We start from the raw sequence: 22,210 nt of genomic DNA, 5'->3' as shown, positions 1-22,210 counted from the left end.
TATTAGATAAAGATTTTTATTTCTAACTCAACCATGCTGCATGTATACATACGATATCAATATATACATTTGAACAAATATAATTTATACATGAAATACAATGAAGGTGTGGCTTTTGAAATTAATGCAACAAACTCATTGTAAGATTTGCAATTTTGGCCAGTATACAGTCTGTAGTAATCCTACTGAAGTTATTAATGATTTAAATTAATCAAACTGCAGTATTGGTTCAAAGGCACTAGGAAGATCTAGGTTTTCTTCTAGCATTTTAAGAACAAAGAATAAGTGAAAAGAAAAACAAATGTATACATTAAGAAATCGGGCAGACACTGGCGTGCTTAAATGTAAACTCTACCCATTCCTTAATTCACAGCCCTGTAGGAAAGAGAGGGATTTCCCTTAATTTAAGAGTTAAGGGGAAAGATATTTTTAAAAGACTGAAAACAAAAACCACTCAAAATCCATAACCATAATTTTAGAAACATGTTACAGATGAAGTAGCGATGCCCTCTCCCCTAAAGTACCCTTAAATTTCTTGCTGCAAAAAAAGGTCCTGTTTCCCCAGAAAAAAAGAAGACATACTTTGTCAAATGGACTCTACTTGCCAGACAAACACACAGATGCAGGCCACCCCCATACCTTGATTAGGCTTATATTTTACAAGAATCTAAATGAAAATGGGGGGGCTGCTAGTATATTTTAATATCCTAATTATTAGTATAGATAATTGAGGTTTTAAAACAGGGTTTATTAAAGAACCTACCACAAACAATTAACATACTACCAATGCTCCTTTTAATAAATAAACATTACTTTTTTAAATTAAAGAGAAAATATCTACTCAACAACCTATTTATATGTGACACTCATTTTAATTTTGCCTATTTATATTTCAAATAATGAGCAGGTTTCTTCATCTATATTCTTTAATGAAATTAACACTGAAGTCACATAACATTTCATTTCTTGGACAAAGACATAGTACGTGTGAAGAAACCACAGAATTGCTATGATTAAAGCTAAATGAATAGCTCTAAAGTCAGTATCCCACATTTTCATATGGATATTCAAGCCTGGCTCGAATATAGGATTTTGGTATTTCATAAAATGAGTATCTAATGTACATCTGGTATAATCAGTTCTAGTGTAAATCCTTTAAAAAAAAAACTGCTAAAGTGGTCTGTTTTGTAAATTCTTCAATGTTTTGCGTTTTTACAGATTTCTTTTTGTTATTGCAGCGGAAGTGGAATAGAAAAATAAATCTAACATACTGGCTTAAATGTCCTATGTTTTAAAGCTTAATGCAAAAGTTATTCCTTTCCCACAGCAAAGGGAATATAGTCAATAATATCTGTAAGAGCGCTGTTACGGTGACACATGGTAGCCACCCTTGTGGTGAGCACAGCATAACAGAGCAGTTCAATCACTATGTTGTACACCTGAAACTAATGTGACACCATGTCAACTATGCTCAAGTATAAAAATAAAATAAAATAAATAAAAAATAAAGTTATTCCTTTCCTATTAACTGGGTGGTTAGAGGCTAGACATAAGGACTTTTAAAAAGAAATATGCATCTTTTGTTTCCACTGGTAAAATTAAGATTTCTCTAGAGCAATTACTAACAGTTAAATGTGCAACTGCAATTGCCAAGATATTCTGTACACACAAAGCTTTCACAAGACACAAATTCACCTCTAGTCTTCACAGTACCTAAACAATGCCCCATAGAAGTCATAAACCTCTATCTTACACATTAGGAAAAAAAAATGCTGCTAGTTAAATGCAATTCTTATTACCTAGAAAATATTCACTATACACAGGACATTTAGTACACCACCTCCGGAATGTACTTTAAATTTATGGACACATTTTTACCACCAACTTACAAGTATGCCACCTTTGCTCACCCCCATTCTACACACAGCTTTGTAACTACAAACCAATATTTAACCAAACTTATTAAAATACTGTTCACTTAGTAAATACTTATTTATGAAGTCTCAAACTTGCAACCAATGGACTTCAGGGCTGATTATACAATTGTAAAACTCACAGAAGATATATTAAGTGGTTTAGGAGTAGCATAACTTACAAAAAATTTAAAATTTTGTAAGCAGCCAACATAAGAACAATTCTAACTACTACAATTTATTTTACCATATTTTTTTTAGTTTTAGAGGAATATGATCTGAAAGTTGTAAATAAAAGAAATTGAGGGAAGAATTTTTTTATAAAATATGAATAAAAACAAAACAGTGTTTTCTGCTTTGGTTGCATTTTGTGGAAAATGGAGACCTTTCTCATTTGGGAAATACAGAGCAATTTCCAACACAATTTAGAACTCAGACACAGAAAAGTATCCACTAGTTATACTTCAAAGTGAATTTTAGAAAATATATATATATAGGCAAAGATCAGAGACCAGTATTAGCTTCTTAATTTTCTGCAACTGTGACTCCTTTATATCTATGTACAAATTCAATGCTTCAAAAGAACACTAAACCATAACAAAAAAAAGTGCATTTGACTTGAAGTGGCAAAAAAAGGTCATGAGAAGTCTAGAAGAAACATATTTCCAACTTTTGTATTTTAAACATGTATACTTCTAAGGGTTGACGGTTGAATTATAAAATTCTCAAAAGATCAGTAAGATGAGTCATTTTATACTTAAAATGCAATGAATGTTAGTGTAAAAATTAGATTATTTTTAAACAGACCAGGCAGGTGTTAAGATCAAATAATTTCTTATATATGTAGCCCATACATTCATATATGACAGCACAATAACAAGACAAGGAGATCTGCTACTTTCTGTGTGCAAAAGAGGACATACATTGTTTGTTTTCTATTTTGACTACCTAGTTACCTAATCTTACAGTAGCTGAATAAATCACTAGCAGATTTATGTATACATTTAAACTGCAACTCTTTATAGTAAGAGCTGCTCCCCCAACTTCCCTGCACAATTATAAACTGGAGCATAATACAACAATTTGAAGGATTATCAGTTGTACAATTTCAATATGACATTAATATATATATATTGGCTAAGACTTATTAGGCAAGTCATTAGTTCCAGTCTTACTCCATGAATTACAGCTTCCATCATTTGAAATTACAGAATAGTCTTCAGTGTTTTAATTAAAGACTTTGTCCAGACATGAGAATATCACTAATTTTTATTGTGACTTTAAATCTGTAACATTTACTGAAGTAAAGAGTCAATTACAGTTTCAGGCTTTGTAGAACGCTTTCTGTTTGGAGAAGAGAAAAAAGACAACATGAATGCTTTTCTAGAAGACTGAATGCAAACACTTTACATTATGTAGCAGGTAAAACAGGGTGGTCATAGGTCTAGAAACAGGCCAACGTTTGACACGTTTGACTATGTTAGGAGATCAATTAAAGCCCACCTTTTTAGGCCAGGGGAAGTCATCTAAAGTACATGCAAGAGCATGGCACTCCATCCCACCACCAGAATGTAAGGGATTGAGTGGATGAAAACTTTGAAATTGGACTAGACAGGCCACATGGGCTTCAGACCTGAACCCCTTGATTATCTGCTCTGGGGCATACTGAAGGTATAGGTTTGTTCAGTGAAAAAAAAAGAGACACAAATCATCTGAAGCAACAACTTACAATGTGTAGGAACCGATGGAAATGCTACATGAATATACTATGTTCACTGGAACTTTGCTTGGCACACCTAACTATGAATTTTTTTTTTCAGATTTATTTATTTGTGATAGACATAGAGAGAGAGAGAGAGGCAGAGACACAGGAGGAGGGAGAAGCAGGCTCCATGCTGGGAGCCTGACGTGGGACTCGATCCCGGGACTCCAGGATTACACCCTGGGCCAAAGGCAGGCGCTAAACCGCTGAGCCACCCAGGGATACCCTGAACTATGAATTTTTAATGAGGATATCACATTAACCATTATCAGGTAATGTAATGCATTATCAATAAACTTTATATTGTATATATTTAGCTATGTTTATGGCCATCTATTGTTTGGAAGGCTAATGGTAAGAGTTTGGCTCATCTAAAAAAAAAAGCTTGGCTCATCTAATGTAGGCTCAAATGAATTTTTTTTTTAAAGATTTTATTTTTATTTATTCATAGACAGAGAGAGACAGAGAAAGAGAGGCAGAGGGAGAAGCAGGTTCCACGCAGGGAGCCCGACGTGGGACTCGATCCTTGGTCTCTAGGATCATACCCCGGGCTGCAGGCAGCGCCAAACTGCTGCGCCACCGGGGCTGCCCATGAATTTTTTTTTTTTATGTTAAACTAAAAAAGAAGTATTTTTTAAGTGAGCATTCTGAAAACTCTATTCACATACCTTATCAAATTGTTTCTTTTAAGTCCTAATGGTTAAAAAAAAAGAAAGTGACTAAAAACTATGAGATGTCATTTAAATAACCTGGATTTCTGGCTCCTCCTCTGAAATGAGAAGATCCAGAAACAACAGGCCCTTTATTCCCAAAACTAACTAGGAACAGGGTAGTTGCCACTTAATCCAGACAGACCACTCTTCACTTTGTCCCAGTCCCAACCACTGTCTATTTTTCTTAGGCTAAGTCCAACTGCCTTACTACTTATCATCACCTTTCATTGTAGTTTTTCTTATTAACTGCAGAGTTAAAAGGAAAATATCTTTATTAAAAATGGGAAAACGAAAGATCTAACAAGATTTGTATTTCTTTGATTTCTTCATTCACTAAGTATTATACACATGGGTTCTGTTGACATATGAAAAGTTTTTAACAACCGGCACCTAAATGCGATTAAAAAAAAAGGTAAAAACTTGTACACTTTTAAAATGCTACTGATTCCTCCTGAGTTCAACTATACCAAATTTATAAATGTTAGGTTACCATCTATGTTATGTAACACAAAGATAGTAAAACCATACAACTTCATCTTACAAGTAACTGAGAAGTCTACATACTCAAAGTAGGGGGAAAATCAAGCTTATTATTTCCTATCATTTCAGGAGCCCCATGTATTACAATCAGCTTAAATAAGCAGGATAGTAATGTAAGGAAAGAAGAAAAAAATAAGCTTCAGCCCTGATTTCCCTGGGCTTATTATATATGATATATATGGACTACTCAACAGTCAAAACCAGCACTCAAAGGAGAGGGAAAGAATGGTGACTGAGGTCAAGGTTATTGGGGCAATGTTTATGATAGAAAAGGCAGCAAATACAAGACTTTGGGAGTCGAGTAGGCAAATTAATAACCATTTCAATAGAAGAATTACTGTTAAGAATTAAGGAATTAAAATAATAGATGACTTCTAATACATTTGGATAGAACAAAGTAAATTAAACTCTATTAGGGGGGGCTAAAGAAGTTGGAAGACTTAATTCTTTAGTTTTTACTTACTCAAATCATAACTACATAAGGACTCTGATATTTATTTAAATACATCTAAAATGCAGCTTTTTAATAGAACTAAAATATTTATTATGTCAACTAAATTTCCTCTCAATGTGTCTAATTAGAATATCTTACTGCCTTTTATTTCCTAGTGCTAAAAGGCAGTCCTTACCTTCGCCCTGTCTTTGGCCTTGCTTTCCCCTTAGAAGTCCGTGGCCTCTCTAATTTCATCAAGGACTGCCGAAGACTCTCCTCAGTGTAGGCAAGATACACGTGGGAAAGGTCCACTTCAAAGGGCTAAGTAAAGGGAACAAACAAAAGATACTCTTATAGGAAGCATTTAAACCAGATTTGAGGAGAAGATTTTAAATACTGAATAAACTCCTAGAAAACAACTGCAGGACACAAGACCAAATAAATGTCTAAGGATATCTTCTTCTAATGCCATTTATCTCAAATGTATTCACCAAAGGGTGGTAAATAAGAAGCCCTGACATACTATAAATTCCTTTCTAGGAAAGGAACACTGTTGTTTTTTTCCCTACACCTGACTCTGCTCTGCTGACTTATGTCTAGGATTAGCTTTGAGAAGTACAGACCCATTCTGGTCTCTATCAACCCACGGCCTAGAGAGGTGGTGAAGAGTGCTCTGAAGAAGCGCCATGCCCCTCCTGTGGTGCAAAGCCTAAGCCTGCTCTCATGACTTTTTTTTTTTTTTTTTTTTTTTTGCTCTCATGACTGAGTAGAAATGTTCTCTATTACCCCTCCAAAGGCTTCTCTTCTCGGAGATTGGCCTATTTTTCAGCAGAGCTGATTAACTTATATCATAGTGATAACACAACTTAGTGACCCACATTACTATAAAGAACTGTAGTTCAAAAAAAAAAAAAAAAAGCACTCACATCTTTCTCTTTTTTATCAGGAGCTGGAGTCTGCTTCCTCATGTTATTTCCTGTGTAGGCAACACATTTCTCAAAAAAGGAAAATAAAGAAGAGGGAGGAAAAATGTCTTAATTAGCAACTAATATTGTAAACAAGGCAAATTACTATGAGATTTACTGATGTTACACTCATAAAACATTCTGAAAATTTGAATGTTGGAAAAGAAAAGGATCTTTAGGTCATACAGTCCTAAGAAGCCCTAAACTACACCATTTCCAAGGTAATGGAACTATAGTAAGTATAATATAATTAATTAGTATATTAGTAGTAACTAATATAGTAACTACAATATAGTTAATTAGAAAAATATCTTATCCACCCTAGTGGCTTCTCATCTGATTCATTGTCTGGACCATCCTTCTCTCCCCAAAGCCAGCACAGACCCAGTCTATAGGAAACACTCTATAAGTATTTCATGAAAGGATGAAGGTAATACTCACTAGCTGCCATTCTCCTATGTCTTCGTTCCAATGGACATAGTTTTCAATCATTTCCTTTAAAGAGTCAAACATGGTCTAGTGTTAATATTTAGTAACATTTGAAATACTGGAAAATATTCACAAAACTACAATCTTATTAAGTAAAAGAAGTTGCCTCAAAACATCACATATTGCATTATAACTTTTTTATACATTTAAAAAGAATACACTTTAAAAGAATACTTGTAAATGCAAGTAAACTATATTCTTATATAAAAAGCAAGTGAAGAACATGGGATTTGGGATGATGGTTACCTTGGGTTGGAAGAGGCAAAGGGATGGAAGAGGGAAGAGGGAAACCATTTGGTTAGAAGTAGGTTACTGTGGTGATACTAGCTTTTGCTATTCATGACAAGCTCATTACAAAATAACCCAAACAAACCAAAAACTAACCAACTAAATAAAAGCAGGTCATCCAAGGACCAATAAGGAAAATGTACCATAAACCAATAATTAATTCTGAGCACCTGAGGTCCAGAGAAAAAAAATATTAAAGCGATTTTCAAAGAAAAATCTTCAAGCTATATAGACTCAAAAATTTTTGAAAAATCAGTATGTTAAGGGGCGCCTGAGTGGGTCAGTCAGTTAAGTGTCTGTCTTCAGCTCTGGTCATGATCCCAAGGTCCTGGGATTGAGTCCTTCCCTGTTCAGCAGGGAGCCTGCTTTTCCCTCTCTCTCTGCTGTGTCTCCCTGCTTGTGTGTGCTCTTTCTGTCAAAGAAATAAAATCAATTAGTCAATCAACAAATTAAAAAAAAATTTTTTTTAAAGATTTTATTTATTTATTCATGAGAGACACATAGAAAGAGAGAGGCAGAGACACAGGCAGAAGGAGAAGCAAGCTCCATGCTGGGAGCCTGACGTGGGACTCGATCCCGGGACTCCAGGATCACGCCCTGGGCCGAAGGCAGGCGCTAAACCGCTGAGCCACCTAGGGATCCCCAACAAATTAAAATTTTTAAATCAAATAAAATGTACTAGAAAAATGGAAATACTGAGTAAAGAAACAGAAAGGCTGACTTTAAAGTTATACTAGAATTGAAAATCAGCAGCCACCTGGAGATGGATGGCAGTGATGATTGCAAAACACTGTGAATGTACTTAATGTCACTGAACTGTATTCTTTTTCTTCTGCCAAAATTAATTAATTTATTTTGGAGAGGGAAAAAGAAAGGGGGTAGGGAAAGAGGGGGAGAGGGAGAGAGAGAGAGAGCAGGAAAGGGGAGAGGGAGAAAGAGAGTATCAAGCAGACTCCCTGCTGAGCACAGAGCCAGATGCAGGGCTTGACCTCACAACTCTGAGATCATGACCTGAGGTGAAATCAAGGGTCGGACGCTTAACTGACTGAGCCACCTAGGCACCCCTGAACTATATTCTTAAAAACTGTTTAAAAAGGTAAATTTTGGGAGACAAACAATAAGAAACACTCAACTATAGGAAACAAACAGGGCTGCTATAGAGGAGGAGGGTAGGGGATGCGATAACTGGGTGATGGGCATTAAGGAGGGCACATGATATAATGACCACTGTGTGTTATACGCAACTGATGAATCACTGAACTTTACCTCTAAAACTAATAATACACCATATGTTAATTAACTGAATTTAAATAAGATAAAATAAAAAGAAACTTTTAAGCATACATTACAATATTGTTAACTATATGCACTATGGTATATGGATTTCTAAAGCTTATTCACCTTAAGTAAAACTATAAAATCTTTAACCAACATCTCCCTGATTCTTTTTGCCCCCTGCCCTTGGTAACCACCATTCTACCCTTTGCCTCTATGAGTTTCACTGTTTTTTATTTTTAAGACAGTAGCTTATATGTTCTTCTGTGTCTGATTTATTTCCTTCAGCATGTCTTTAAAGTTCATCCATGTAGTAGCAAATAGTAGAATTTCCCTTTTTTAAATAAAATGAGTATATTCTGGGATGCCTGGGTGGCTCAGTAGTTGAGAGTCTGCCCTCGGAATGATCCTGGGGTCCCGGATCAAGTCCTGCATTGGGCTCCCTGCATGAAGCCTGCTTCTCTTTTTGCCTATGTTTCTGCTTCTCTGTCTCTCAGGAATAAATAAAAAAATCTTTAAAAAATTTTTAAAAAACAAAACAGAATATTCTACTACATGTATGCACATTTTCTCTTTCTATTGTCTACATTTAGGTTGTTTCCATGTCTTTGTTATTATAAATAATGTTGCAGTAAGTGGTATCTCCAGAAAAAAAAGGTAAATTACATGTGATGTATATTTTACCATATTTACCACACTACACCACATGAAAGCACACATGCACACGCACGCAACTGGTATCCATAAGCAGGTAGGAAAAATTAGCAAAAGAGTACTGTTTATTCTACTTATAGGATTAATTATACTGAATGAATAAATAAGACCTATACCTTGATTCTGAATGCAATTACATAAATTTGGGTTCCTGCAAAAGGCTGAGAAATTCTTATATAGATACTTATATACTCAAACAGAGAATTTAGTATTAAGAAAAGTTAATAGCTGAAGTGAAATGTGATGGCATTAGTTCAAGAAAGTTTTACAGTCAACAACTTAAATGTAAATATTTACCACGAATTAAATTAGAATTTATAATCCTTATTTCTTCACTCCAGCCACTGATGTACTATCTAGAGCAGAAAACTCCTCTCTTACCTGATAATCTTGAGGTATAAAGTTATCAATGATAAGCATCTGAAGTCGGAGCTCCCGGCTAAGTTGTCGAATATTCTCCAGTAGGCCTTCAATTTCCCTCTGATGCTCCTGTTGGAGATCAGCCATCTACCAGAAAAATCAATAAAAATACTAAGGGAAAATAAGATTTTAAATATAACACAGTCCCATCCGATATAGGCACTGGTTTAAGAAACCCTGTAAGAGCTTACTCAGTTCTTTCATAAACAATGAACAGAATGACACTGCCCTTCACTGTCTATGTCCATGTTATTAAGGTTGGAAATATACAATATAACTTAACAGCTAAAATTTGAAATTGCACACAAAGGAGAAAATGTTCTTTCTTTAAAATTGTAAGCATACACTGTGATCTCTTTAAGATTCATAGTCATACTTACTCAAAATTGTTTTTTTTAATTCAGAGCTATATTTGTAGGTAATTTCTAGGAGACCAACCTCTGATTTTGCAGCCATTAGCATAGTCCAAACTTTCTTTAATTTCTTGGTTTTTCCCTGTGCTTCCTCTTGCAAGCTGGTATATTTTTCTTCAATATCCAAGCGTTCTTGCTGTGACAAAAATTTATAAACTTCAGAATTATTTTCTTCATTAAATCATAAGTTATTTAACAGATGATAAAAATGTTTAGCAACTAATTATCTTTTTTTTTTAAGATTTTATTTATTCATGAGAGACACAGAAAGAGAGGCAGAGACATAATCAGAGGGAGAAGCAAGCTCCATGCAGGGAGCTCAATGTGGGACCTGACCCTAGGACTCCCGGATCATGCCTTGAACCGAGAGCAGATGCTCAACCACTGAGCCACTCATGCGTCTCACAACTATTATCTTTCAAAGCAATTCACAGATCTGCTTTAAAATTTTATTAAGACTATAGATATAAAAAAAAAAAAGACTATAGATATAAGACAAATACCATATGATTTCACTTATATGAACAATCTAAAACACAGAATAATGTACAAAAGTAAACAAAAAGCAGAAACTCATCACTACAGAGAACAGATGGCTGGGTTCAGGGTGAGACAGGCAAAATGGGTGAAGGGGAATGGGAGGTACAGGCCTTCAATTATGGAGTAACTCATGGGTATGAAAGGTACGGCATAGTGAGTGAACACAGTCAATGGTACTGTCATAGGATCATAGGTGACAGATGGCAGCTACATGTATGGTGGGCATAGCATAACAAAGAGAGACATTTAATCATGACATGTTGTACATCTGAAACTAGTGTAACACCGTGTGCCTGCTATACTTAAAGATAGTGGATATAAAGCTTTTCATTAGAGAAGTTAATACCTAATGCAAAGTGTCAACCAAAACCAGAAACTCACCTCTTTTTCCTCAAGTTCTTTGCGAAGTTGCTCTGCTCTTTTCCTCCGTTCTTCCAGTTCCATATTAGATTCTTCAAGAAGTTTCTCTTGTTCCTCAGCTTTTGCCAACAAATCAACACCACCAACAATTACCTTCTTCTCCAGGGCAGATAATTTCTCTAGCAAAGACTGATGTTCTTGTCTGTTGATTAAAAATGAGAATACTTAATATCCATCAATTATCTACTATCTACCAATATTAGTTTCCAAAACTTTACAAGTATTTCAATGCAAAATTTCAAAAGAGGGATATAATCATGTATCATTTCTATCAAATTATATCACAGTGTAGTATTATGCTTTAATCTCTAACATCCAAATTCACTGATAATTTTTCCTCCTAGAGACAAAGTAATAAAAACAAATTTTTAGAAGTAGAACAAATACCACAAAACCTTCTATCCAAAAAAGCTATCCTGAAGACAAAAATCAAGCCAATTACGATTCAATTTTCTTGCTTATACATCTTAAGAAAAATACCAGAAATCTAAATCACAAATCCCTCTCAATTAAGTATTACTCACTGGGCCTTAAGAAGATCTTTCTCCCGTTTCTCTAATTCAGCTCTAGCCTTGTTTCTTTCTTCTTCTTCCATATCAAGCTTTGTTTCAAGTGCTTTTCTCTCCTCATCAATTTTTGCTTGCATTTCAACCATCTTATCTGGGGACACTTTCTTTTTACCTATATGAGTTATTTAGTTCCAATAATCACTTTAGAGCACATTTTTCAGATTTGTAGAAAATATCTTCAATTATAAGAGATACATTCCTCAGTAATACAAAATCAAATATCAACATTATAAGGAAATCAAATGAATATTTTATTTCTATTTATTATGTTCCTGGAATATCTTTTTCACTAATTGCTAAACAAACTTGTGTAATTGTGCGATAACTACAAACAAAAATATGTGAAAGAGAAGCAAAACAGGTATGTAGGGGGAAAAAAAGAGAAAGAAAGATTAATAAAAGAAAGCCAAATTAAAAAAAAAGCCAAGTAAATAAAAAACCAAAGACCTATGGGTCCCCAAATAATACATATGTTCAAAAACACAGTATGATTATTTACTTTTTTCTGATAACTAGGTACAAAATCAAGTGGTTTCCCAAAATACCTTCCTAAAATTTGTTAAAATAAATTAATGAAAAGAAGTCACAAGTAGGCATAAAATGCACAGATGAAAGTGTCAGGCAAAATTTATAACAGGAAGATATATGTTAAAATCATATAACATATATCTTCACACTTTTTCTAAAATTTATGTCTAATAAAATTACTTGGAAGTATTTCATCTCATAGTATACTTTAAAGGATGAAGTTCTACACTAATTATAAAATGGTTATTTTATAACCAGGCATTTTACAGTTGCTGATCTACCATGAACTATCATCATGTCTTAAATGAACAACTAAAATAGCTCGTTATTATGTCAAGTGCAGGATCTTAAACCTAAGTCATTTTAAATATGTCAAATATCAAATATTAAGTAGAAATACTACCAAATAATAGAGCTGGAAATACAGCTTCCAAAGGATTATCTTGGCTATAATGCCTCATAGAGGGCTTCATATACACACAACAGATGTTCTATAAAAGATTATTGGATAAACTTCAAAATCATGAAATTAAAATGAAAAATCAGAAAATCAAAAAACTAGGTTATTAAACTGGTTATGAAATGAATCAAATATATTCATTTCTGGTAATACAACTTCTTTGAAACATACTTTTCTGTAGAAAAACAATCAAACTTTTCGTAGAATTGGTGAGAGGCTCTCCTGAAAGCTTCTGTCATTCTTAACTTCCTTCCCAAAGGACCACAGAAGAACATAAACCAGAAGAGTTTATAAATTGTTAATGTCTCCACCCAAAAGCTAGCCTTTCCTGTTAACAAGGGAAGAGAACTGAAAGATAATGATGGTGCAGATATATATCTGAATATGTACTTTCAGGAACCATGAGATGAAGAATCATTCATAGAGTTTAAATCTTTAGGATACAATTATAAAAAAAAAAAAAAAAACCCAAAACATCAAGGGTGCAAAATACATCTTTCATTTCTCCAGAAATAAAAGTCCAAAGAGAACTTAAGCCACAAAACAAGTAAGTTAAAATAAAAGAGTAAATAAGAGCACTGATCCAAATTCATGCTTTGGTGTGGTGTGATTCATTGCATTCCAAAAGTCAGGATGTAGACCTGAATATATGTTGGCTTCTTCGGCACAGTTGCCTATATTGAATGTTCTGATTTATGCTGTTAAAAAATTAATTTTAAAAAGTAATCTAATTCCTGCTCCCAGTGAACTCCTAGAAAGGATTTCTAATCAGTAGTACTACTTCTTAGAAATCTGAGGGGGGAAAAGAATAAGTTCAGGTATTAAGTGCATGCAGAGGGTGCCTGGCTGGCATAGCTGGTAGAGAATTCAACTCGTGATCTTGGGGTTATGAGATCGAGCCCCACGTTGGGTATAGAGGTTACATAAAAAATAAAATCTTTAAAAATAAGTAAATAAAATGCATGCATTAAAAAATTTTAAGTTACTTTCCACCTCAGAATTATAAATAAAGAAAAATGGCAAGTATGTTATGGCCAAAAAAAAAACCCCTCTATGTGAAGGCATGGATACTAATAATATAGTGGAAATGATCTGATAAACATATGCACATTAATTTTTAGGCTGGTAGGGTTCTAAATGTTTGGTTAACAACAGTTAAAAACATACAGTTTCCAACCCCATTAAGAGGCAGTAAAATAAAAAAATATTATATGTAGAAATACAAAAGCACAACCTGTTGATGAATTACTATTAGGACTGAATTATATTAGTTATTCAAAACCATTCAGGTAGTATTTTCAAACTGATGCTTTAGCAGCAAATATCTAATTGTGCTCTTATTCTTGTAAATGGCTTCATGCATTTACAGCTAGGTTCAGTTTCAAAAGTTTAATATTTAAGTAACATAATTTCTAGCCAGTATTATTCACATAAATCATTGTACTTATCTCCAAATAGTATTTTAGGCTAAATATGAATATGTCCCAACTCTCCTAACCAGGCACTTAAAATCATGACATCACTAAAAGTCACTTTTAAATTGATTTTTTTTAAACATTTTCTAAAAATCTTAACCCAACCAACCAAAACCCCTTCTTCTAATATGGCAGGACAGTATTCAGCAAAAAAAATTTCAGGTAAATAAATCTTAGGAAAATGGTGATGTCATAAAGTATTTAATTAAGACAAACAGGATTAGTAATATTTTTAGTTGCCCTTTGCCATGTGTTCCAACCAAAATTATCAAAATGAACTTTGGCAAGATAAAGGGGAAGAATTTTAGGAAGAGTTAACTGAATTAATTTTATTTTTATTACATGAGCACCCATGGGCATTGGGTATTGAGTATTTGACTCCTTGCTTCTAAAAAAATGCTTGACAGTGAAAATAATTTATATTTGTATTACCAAAATTTGGCTTAAAAGTCTTTAAAAATTTAGGAAAAAGAAACATCTGGTTCTGGTGTAGTATTTATTCTTGTCTATTTTGTTAATTAGGTCTAGAGAATCCAGTGTGGTTGTCACTGTTAATCTGATACTTATGAATTGTTCTTCAAAAAAGATCATTTGGAAATAAGAATGTTCTTAATATCTTCCTGAACAAAAATTGAAATAAAATTTTTAAGAGAAAAAAATTTTTTTTAAAAGCTAATGTTGCTTTTTTAAATACAAAAGACAGATACTTACCTTGTAAAAAAAAATTATTAAATTTTAAAAATGTAATGTAGTTAAATAACAAAGTTCTTTATAGTTTAAATAATTGTACCATGTGGAGTGCAAATCAATCACACCAACCTGCTTGATCTTTCAGTAAGAGTAGTAAGCAAATCGTAGACAGGAAGCATATGCACAGAGATGAAGAGGAAAAAAAGAAAAACATTATTTCCTTTGTAAAACAAAGAAAAATGTATAATAGCATTTATTTATAGTATATAGAAATAAATCAAATCATTATCAAAACTGAAACAGAGCTTTATGTAAAAAGAAAAGCATATTTAACACAGAGATGTAATTTAAGCAAATAAGATTAATTTAGACTAAGATTACAATTCAAATAGATCCAAGAGCTCACAAGGACTCTCAAACTCCTGCAAATATAACAGTTCAGCACCAAGTCGTTATATTAATGGTACACATGGAATTGGGAACCTGCTAAGATCAGGAAGTGATCTAAAAGGACAAAACAGAAAATCATGCCAATTTAAAAAATTAGTAAAAGAGCAAAATTTGCATTGTTGATTTCAAAATTTCCCAATTCAATGTTCTAATATAAAGATTCCATACAGGTGTGGCTCCCCTTTAAGAAAAATCCAACACAAAAACCTGTATCAACTAAAGAGATGAACTGATTATAGTAATTTGCAGTGATAATTTGATTAATAAAAGGATTTAATGAAGAAATATTAAGGACAGCAAGTTCTCCCAATAGATTTGATTTTCCAATTTGATTTATAGGCAATTTTTTCAGGGGAAAAAAAAACATTAACTGCATAAAGTGAAGTACACCTGTATAATAACAAACTTGCATTCAATTTATTCATAGCTTGTTAAGGGTAATTATGATTCCATAGAGGTAAATGATCAACTGATGACTCAAGCAAAGAACACCTTAAAAAAAGCCATTCGTATTTTTAAAAGGGAAGGTACATACGAGTTACACACAGCAACCACATGCTGGGAAAACCATTTTTCCATTTCACCAACACACCCACATCACAACAGAAGAACTTAATGTGCTAGATATACAAACAGTAACTAAAACTACATGAACTGAACCAAGTACAACTCATTTCATAACATACTTTCATGTAACTATTTTTTAAAAAATTAAGGTAAGTTTTAAAATAGAAAATTAAATTATAATGCCTCCACTCAGGTATTTCCTCATATCTGACAGTTTATAATACAAAATAATACCTCTATACGGTTTCTAAAGCAATTTCTTATATTTCAGAAATTGTCCTATGAAATTAATTGTTTTGGTAAAATGTAAGAGTTAAGAGAGAAAACAATTCTAATATTCTTGGAATTCTTCTTCTAGAAAGCTAAATCTGTAAGAATAACTGTTAAAAGTATTAGAAAAATAACTACAAAGATAATGCTTTAAAAGGCAGTAAGCTGCAATCTAGTAGAAGAAAACATCAATTCCCTTTTCTTCTAAAAATATACACAAAATTAATAATATTTTTAAACTGATTTAAGGTTTAAGAAAACGCTTTTAGGACTGAAATACATCTAGACAGATCCTGCATAAACAACTTCTTGTGGATCTGAATTCTCCAATCATACCTTAGAAAGTTTCTTAAAATCAATCAGGTAGTTGAGAAATAGAGAAAAGTGGCCATCTGAAATAAAATACTATCCAATATATTTTTACTTGCTTCAAACTTTGCATTTTTCTTTATTTGGGAGCTTTCAAGCTTAAGCTACACCTAAGAATAGGACACCAAAGCATAAAATCTTATAACTTAAGACATGTTATAATGGGCACTGGTGTATTGCCAAACATTTGTACTTTTAGAAATTCAGGATTTGCTATTGCATATCTCTTATATTGACTAGGATTAGTTTATTCCAAAACATAAAAAGGAACCATAAGAATTATTCTTTTATACAGCTTACTAGCTCTCTTTACATTATCTCAATGGCAAAAGCATGAATCTCTCTTCCATTGTCTCAAAGATAAGCTAAAGCACACATTTTAACAATTATGGTTAACTGGAAGCGATGAAGAAGGGAGGAAATAACCACATGCTTTGTTCTACTGAGAAGTCCAACATGTATTCTTTAAGTAATGACGGGGAGCAGTGCAGCATTTCTCAAATGAAGCCCATGGGTTATGGAAAAGCCAAAGCTCTGTGAGAGAATTTAAGAGCTACCACTCACTAGGCAAGGACTTATCCAGAGGTTTCTCTATGACAGAACATGTGGAGTCTGAACTACTGCTGCTGCTACTGCCTGGAAGACAAAGAAATGAGCCCAACGGGAAACAAAGAAAGAGGAAACAAGTAAATGAACACATACACAGAGGAAAATTCAGTTCCAGCGAGAGAATTTTAAAGAACAATCAAGCTTTGCATTAAAAAATCAAAACTTACTTTCCCTTAATACCAGTCTTGGTAGACTACCCAATATTCTCTAGTTACAAAGCCAGACAGGGCAATTAGAAACTGGATTCCTTTAAGCATCTACTGTGGGAAAATTGCATCACCCACTTAAAACATAGTAATTCAGAGGGTTGGAATGACGTGAATAAAAAACTAAGTCATTTGTTGATATTTAAAATTTAAATTATTTACACTACTTAGTTGGTAAGTTACAGGAAGTGAGTTTTAAAATTTAAAGTCATGCACAATTGAAACTACAGTAATGATGAATTACCCTTCATTATAGATAGCTTGGTTTGTCTCCAATTTTACTCTCTGCCAAAACATCAAGCAAGTGGATATAATTATGTAAGCTCATGGTTTCATAGCAAAACTATGAAAGGCTCAATGAAAATTTAAAAAATTTTAAGCCTAAAAGGATACCTTACTAAAAAATATTTTAACATATTAAGCAACAGCATTTTTTTCTATTTTAAATTTTATTTTTAACAAATCTATTATCTGCTTTAGCTATGAATAGTCTGTGAGAAAATAGGGATGAAGACAAAACGATTTATCTAAACAAGGGGGTCAGCAAGCATTTTCTGTTAAGGGACAGATAATAAGTGCTTGAGGCTTTGTGGGCCATATAGTCTCATGTGAAAGCAGCTGTACACCAAATGTAAACAAATGCTCATGGATCTTTAATAAAATTTTATTTACAAAAACAGGTGGTGGGCAGGATTTGGCCAGTAGACTATAGTTGGTCAGCTCTTTCTCTAAATCATCATCTTCCTGTCCTTTGAAGTTACAGAACCCTTTGTTTTAAAATTTGGGACTCCTGGGTTTATTTCAGAGCAAAATCATTTTAGTAAGACAAGCAAAATATGCACCAGCTTGAAAACAATGATCCACACATTAATGATCCACACTAATGGAAGAGAGTTCTGAAACAAATGAACATTAAGAGCAAAAATGTTTGAAAAGTGGGCCATTATAATATGTCTCTCTCTTTTGCCTGTTAACTATATCTTTATCACAATAAATACAAACTTCACACTTGGCAACAAATGCCCCATAAAAGGGATAAGAATGAAAGTACATTTTATAAAGCAAAGTATTAAATTAAAAAATGGAATCCTCATAGAAATTCACCATTTAAAAATACAGTGACTTCTAAAGCCTAAGCATGCTTGAGAAAAACTCCACATTAACCTGATTTCCTAAAAAACATTTTAGGTTCCCAACACAAATCAAAGGCCCCACATAAAATTTTTTTTTCTTTTTTTTTTCCCACATAAAATTAAAACCCTGAATGAAATCTTTACATGGTATAAGCACCATCACAGATTTTTACAATTCTAAACTGTAAAGGACAGACATATGGTATTATGATTCAACTGTAAGTAGGAGATCAGCATAGGAGGAAAAAATAAGGCAAAGTTAACTATGTATATGGATATTTCCTGTGTGAATTGCTACCATAACTAAAAATGGCAAAAGAAAAGGCATGCACTCAGTTGAATGTTAAACCATATTTAGGGAGCAATCCCAGTTAATTTCTAGAACACTAAAAAGAACTTACCTCTTCTTTTTTTCCTTTTCTCTCCATCTTCTCCGACCTCACCCTCTTCATCATCCTCTTCCTCCGATCCACTGATATCAGAACCTGATATTTCTTCCCCTTGAATAGAAATTTTACAAAACAATTTATATTCTATACCAGGTCATGGCTTATATCAATTTTCTTCATTAGGTTTGTTGCCCTGGGATGCCTGGGTGGGTCAGTGGTTAAGCATCTGCCTTTAGTTCAGGGCATGATCCTGTGGTCCTGGAATTGAATCCATCATTGGGCTCCCTGTTCTACAGGGAGCCTGCTTCTCCTTCTACTTATATCTCTGGCCTTTCTGTCTCTCATGAATAAATAAAATCTAAATCAATCAATCAAGTTTGTTGCCCTAAAAAAAACTGTATTTTAATGTTCCTAAACAGTGTATCACATATGCTAACCTCAGGAAAACATATAATGTACACAGAGGCTTTATTTCAAAGTTCCTAAAAAGTTAAATTCTAATCTACTTAAAATTTCAAATGATAAGTTTAATAAAGTTCTATGTATACATAAAAATTTCACGTTAGAAGTCATTATTTCAGCTTTTTAAAAAAGTAATCACTTTGGAGGAGCATTTTCTTCTCAGTTTTTGCATAAGATTTTATTTTTAGGGGCACGTGGATGGCTCAATGGTTGAGCAATTGCCTTTAGCTCAGGTCATGATCCCGGGATCCTGGGATCAAGTCCCACATCAGGCTCCCTGCAGGGAGCCTGCCTCTCCCTCTGCCTATGTCTCTGCCTCTGTGTCTCTCATGAATAAGTAAATAATCCTAAAAAAATTTTTTTTTTAATTTTTAAGTAATCTTTATACCCAACCTGGGGCTCAAACTCACAACCCAGAGATCAAGAGTCACATGTTCCACCAATTAAGCCAGCCAGGCGCCCCCTCTTTTCAAGATTTTTTTATTTTTTAAATTTTTAAAAAGATTTTATTCATTTATTCATGAGAGACACGAGAGAGAGAGAGAGGCAGGCAGAGACACAGGCAGAGGGAGAAGTAGGCTCCACGCAAGAGGCCCGACGTGGAACTCGATCCTGGGACTCCAGGGTCATGCCCTGGGCCAAAGGCAGGTGCCAAACTTCTAAGCCACCCAGGGATCCCCTCTGTTCAAGATTTTAAAAAAATTCATTCACCCTACATATTTTTTAAGAACAATAAAACTTATCTAACACAGTGATCCCACTTTTAGGACTGTATCATAAGAAAAGAAGGACTATATCATAAGAAGAGCTTATTAGTACAAAAATAGCTTAAAAAAAACAAAAAATCAAATAAAAGGGTGTAATTAAACTAATATCAATAACTTCCATAGTAGTTATTTAAAAATAACACTGTCCATGTATGAAATGTCTAAAAAAACAAACGTAATTGGTGAAAAAAATACATATACACTAATCATAAACGATAATATCTAAACATTAAATAATGGATAGGAAGAGATCAGCATATTGGGAGAAAAATTCATTTAAAATATTTTCATTGGGGATCCCTGGGTGGCTCAGTGGTTTGGCGCCTGCCTTTGGCCCAGGGCACGATCCTGGAGTCCCGGGATTGAGTCCTGTGTCAGGCTCCCGGCATGGAGCTTGCTTGTCCCTCTGCCTGTGTCTCTGCGCCTCTCTCTCTCTCTCTCTGTGTCTATCATAAATAAATTAAAAAAAAATCTTAAAAAAAAATATTTTTATTGGGGCGCCTGGGTGGCTCAGTCAGTTAAATGTCTGCCTTTGGCTCAGGTCATGATCTCAGGTCCTGGAATAGAGCCCCACATCATGCTCTCTGCTCAGAAGGGAGCCTGCTTCTCCCTCTGCCTTTCCCTCTGCTCATGTTCTCTGTCTCTCAAGTAGATAAATAAAATCTTTAAAAATATATATATTTTCTTTAGGCCTAGTACAATGACATCCTGGTAGCAACAAATGCACCTAATGTCCAAGTCTTGGGTTTCTATATACCATTCTCCACTGAAAGGAACCAGGGAGAAATAGATGGATTTAAGGCCAGGATAGGGAACATATAAAATGAATCTAAAACATCTGTGGTATCAGAAATAAAGAAGCACTTAAAACCAAAAATCAAAAAACTGATGGAAGCATGCTGAAAGGATACAACAGCTACCCTGGAGGAGCTCCTATGGTCAAATCTCGGGACAATCTGAGCAACAAGACAAATAATGATATTATTGTATTACAATGTACAGACTAAAATAAATATGCATGAATTGATACTGACATCAATAAATAACTGAATAAACAAGTGGGGGAGAAGGGACTATTCCCCCTTACAATAGAATTCTTAACATTAAACATTAAAAGGAATAATGAGAAGACAAAGTCACCCAATGAACAGATGCCAAAGAATTAGTGTTGCTGGCAAGAACCCCTAAAGGATGCTACAATTAGTGGGGGAAAGTATGATGAGAACAGGACCTTTTCATAGTTTCAAAGTATCTCCCCACAAGACACACCTTAAGTTTAAAGGAAAATGTAAAATTATAGAATTCGTAGTGAAGAGACCTTGCAGAATAGTTATGAGAACTACAGAAGACCAAAATTGAGGAACATTTTTCAAATATATGACTTTTACAGTGCCAAGACCATGAAAGACAAAGAAAGATGAGGAACTGGAGATTGAAGACCAACAGGTCCTGACAACTAAATGCAACATGTGATCTTAGACTGTATCCTGGACTAGAGGGCAAACTCAACACCTGAATAAAATTGATAGGTTAGTTAATAAATTTGTATCAATGTAAATTTCCTGGTTCCAATAACTGTAAGATGTTCACTCTAAGATGTTCCAGTCATATAAGATGCTAACATTAGGACAAGCCGGGTGATGGGTATACAGAAACTCATCATACTTCCAAGTTTTCTAGAAGTCTATAAAAAGTTTTAAAAATTACTCTTTTAAATGTTTCCCACCTACTTTTTTATTGTTTATATGATCAACTGTACTAATCATAACACTGTTAACTGGATCATAAAAACAAATATCATAAACATCTATGAAATTAAGTGTTTAAAAATAAAGTCAGCATTACCACATGATCTATCAAATTCCACTTTTGGATATATATACTCAAAAGAATTGAAAACAAGAACTCAAACATGTATTATCTATATACCCACATTCATAGCCAGATTATTTTTTGTAGTCAAAAGGCAGAAGCAACCTACGTGTCCATCAAAAGATGAATGGATAAATAAAATGTGGTATAGACAAAAAAAGAGATATTATTTAGCCTCAAAAAGGAAGGAAATTAAAAAATTTTTTTTAAATTTAAAAAAAAGGAAGGAAATTCTGATACATGCTATGACATGGATGAACCCTGAGGGCATTATGCTAACTAAAATAAGCCAGACACAAAAGTACACATATTATACGATTCTACTTATATGAGTTGTGTAGAATAGTCAAATTCAGATATAGCATAGTGTTATCACGAGCTGAGGCAGAGAGGAGGATAGGAGGGGATGGAGAGTTAATGTTTACTGGGTACAGAACCTCATTTGGGGATGATTAAAAAGTTTAAGGGATGGATGATAATCATGGTTACAGAACAATTTTAACATACTT

General features: G+C 33.7%; 1 protein-coding gene across 4 annotated transcripts in view; it reads right to left on the bottom strand.

The window, feature by feature from the left end:
* The window catches only part of KIF3A (kinesin family member 3A), a 56,468-nt gene continuing 34,258 nt past the window's right edge, over window positions 1-22,210 (bottom strand). The window contains exons 9-19 of one of the 4 annotated variants that reach the window (XM_025994934.2): window positions 18,613-18,711; window positions 16,828-16,899; window positions 14,737-14,745; window positions 11,410-11,566; window positions 10,847-11,027; window positions 9,951-10,061; window positions 9,474-9,599; window positions 6,768-6,821; window positions 6,288-6,356; window positions 5,558-5,682; window positions 1-3,257 (exon numbers count right to left, since the gene is read on the bottom strand). In XM_025994934.2, the coding sequence (XP_025850719.1) occupies window positions 3,209-3,257; window positions 5,558-5,682; window positions 6,288-6,356; window positions 6,768-6,821; window positions 9,474-9,599; window positions 9,951-10,061; window positions 10,847-11,027; window positions 11,410-11,566; window positions 14,737-14,745; window positions 16,828-16,899; window positions 18,613-18,711 (1,052 nt within the window). In that variant the 3' untranslated portion in view covers window positions 1-3,208. The remainder of the gene's footprint in view (window positions 3,258-5,557; window positions 5,683-6,287; window positions 6,357-6,767; window positions 6,822-9,473; window positions 9,600-9,950; window positions 10,062-10,846; window positions 11,028-11,409; window positions 11,567-14,736; window positions 14,746-16,827; window positions 16,900-18,612; window positions 18,712-22,210) is intronic. The other 3 variants (XM_072731776.1, XM_025994935.2, XM_025994936.2) reach the window with 3 other exon arrangements.

The sequence above is a fragment of the Vulpes vulpes genome, chromosome 12, assembly GCF_048418805.1.
Source record: "Vulpes vulpes isolate BD-2025 chromosome 12, VulVul3, whole genome shotgun sequence".
Lineage (NCBI taxonomy): Eukaryota > Metazoa > Chordata > Mammalia > Carnivora > Canidae > Vulpes > Vulpes vulpes.
This window is presented reverse-complemented; position numbering and strand designations above follow the sequence as displayed.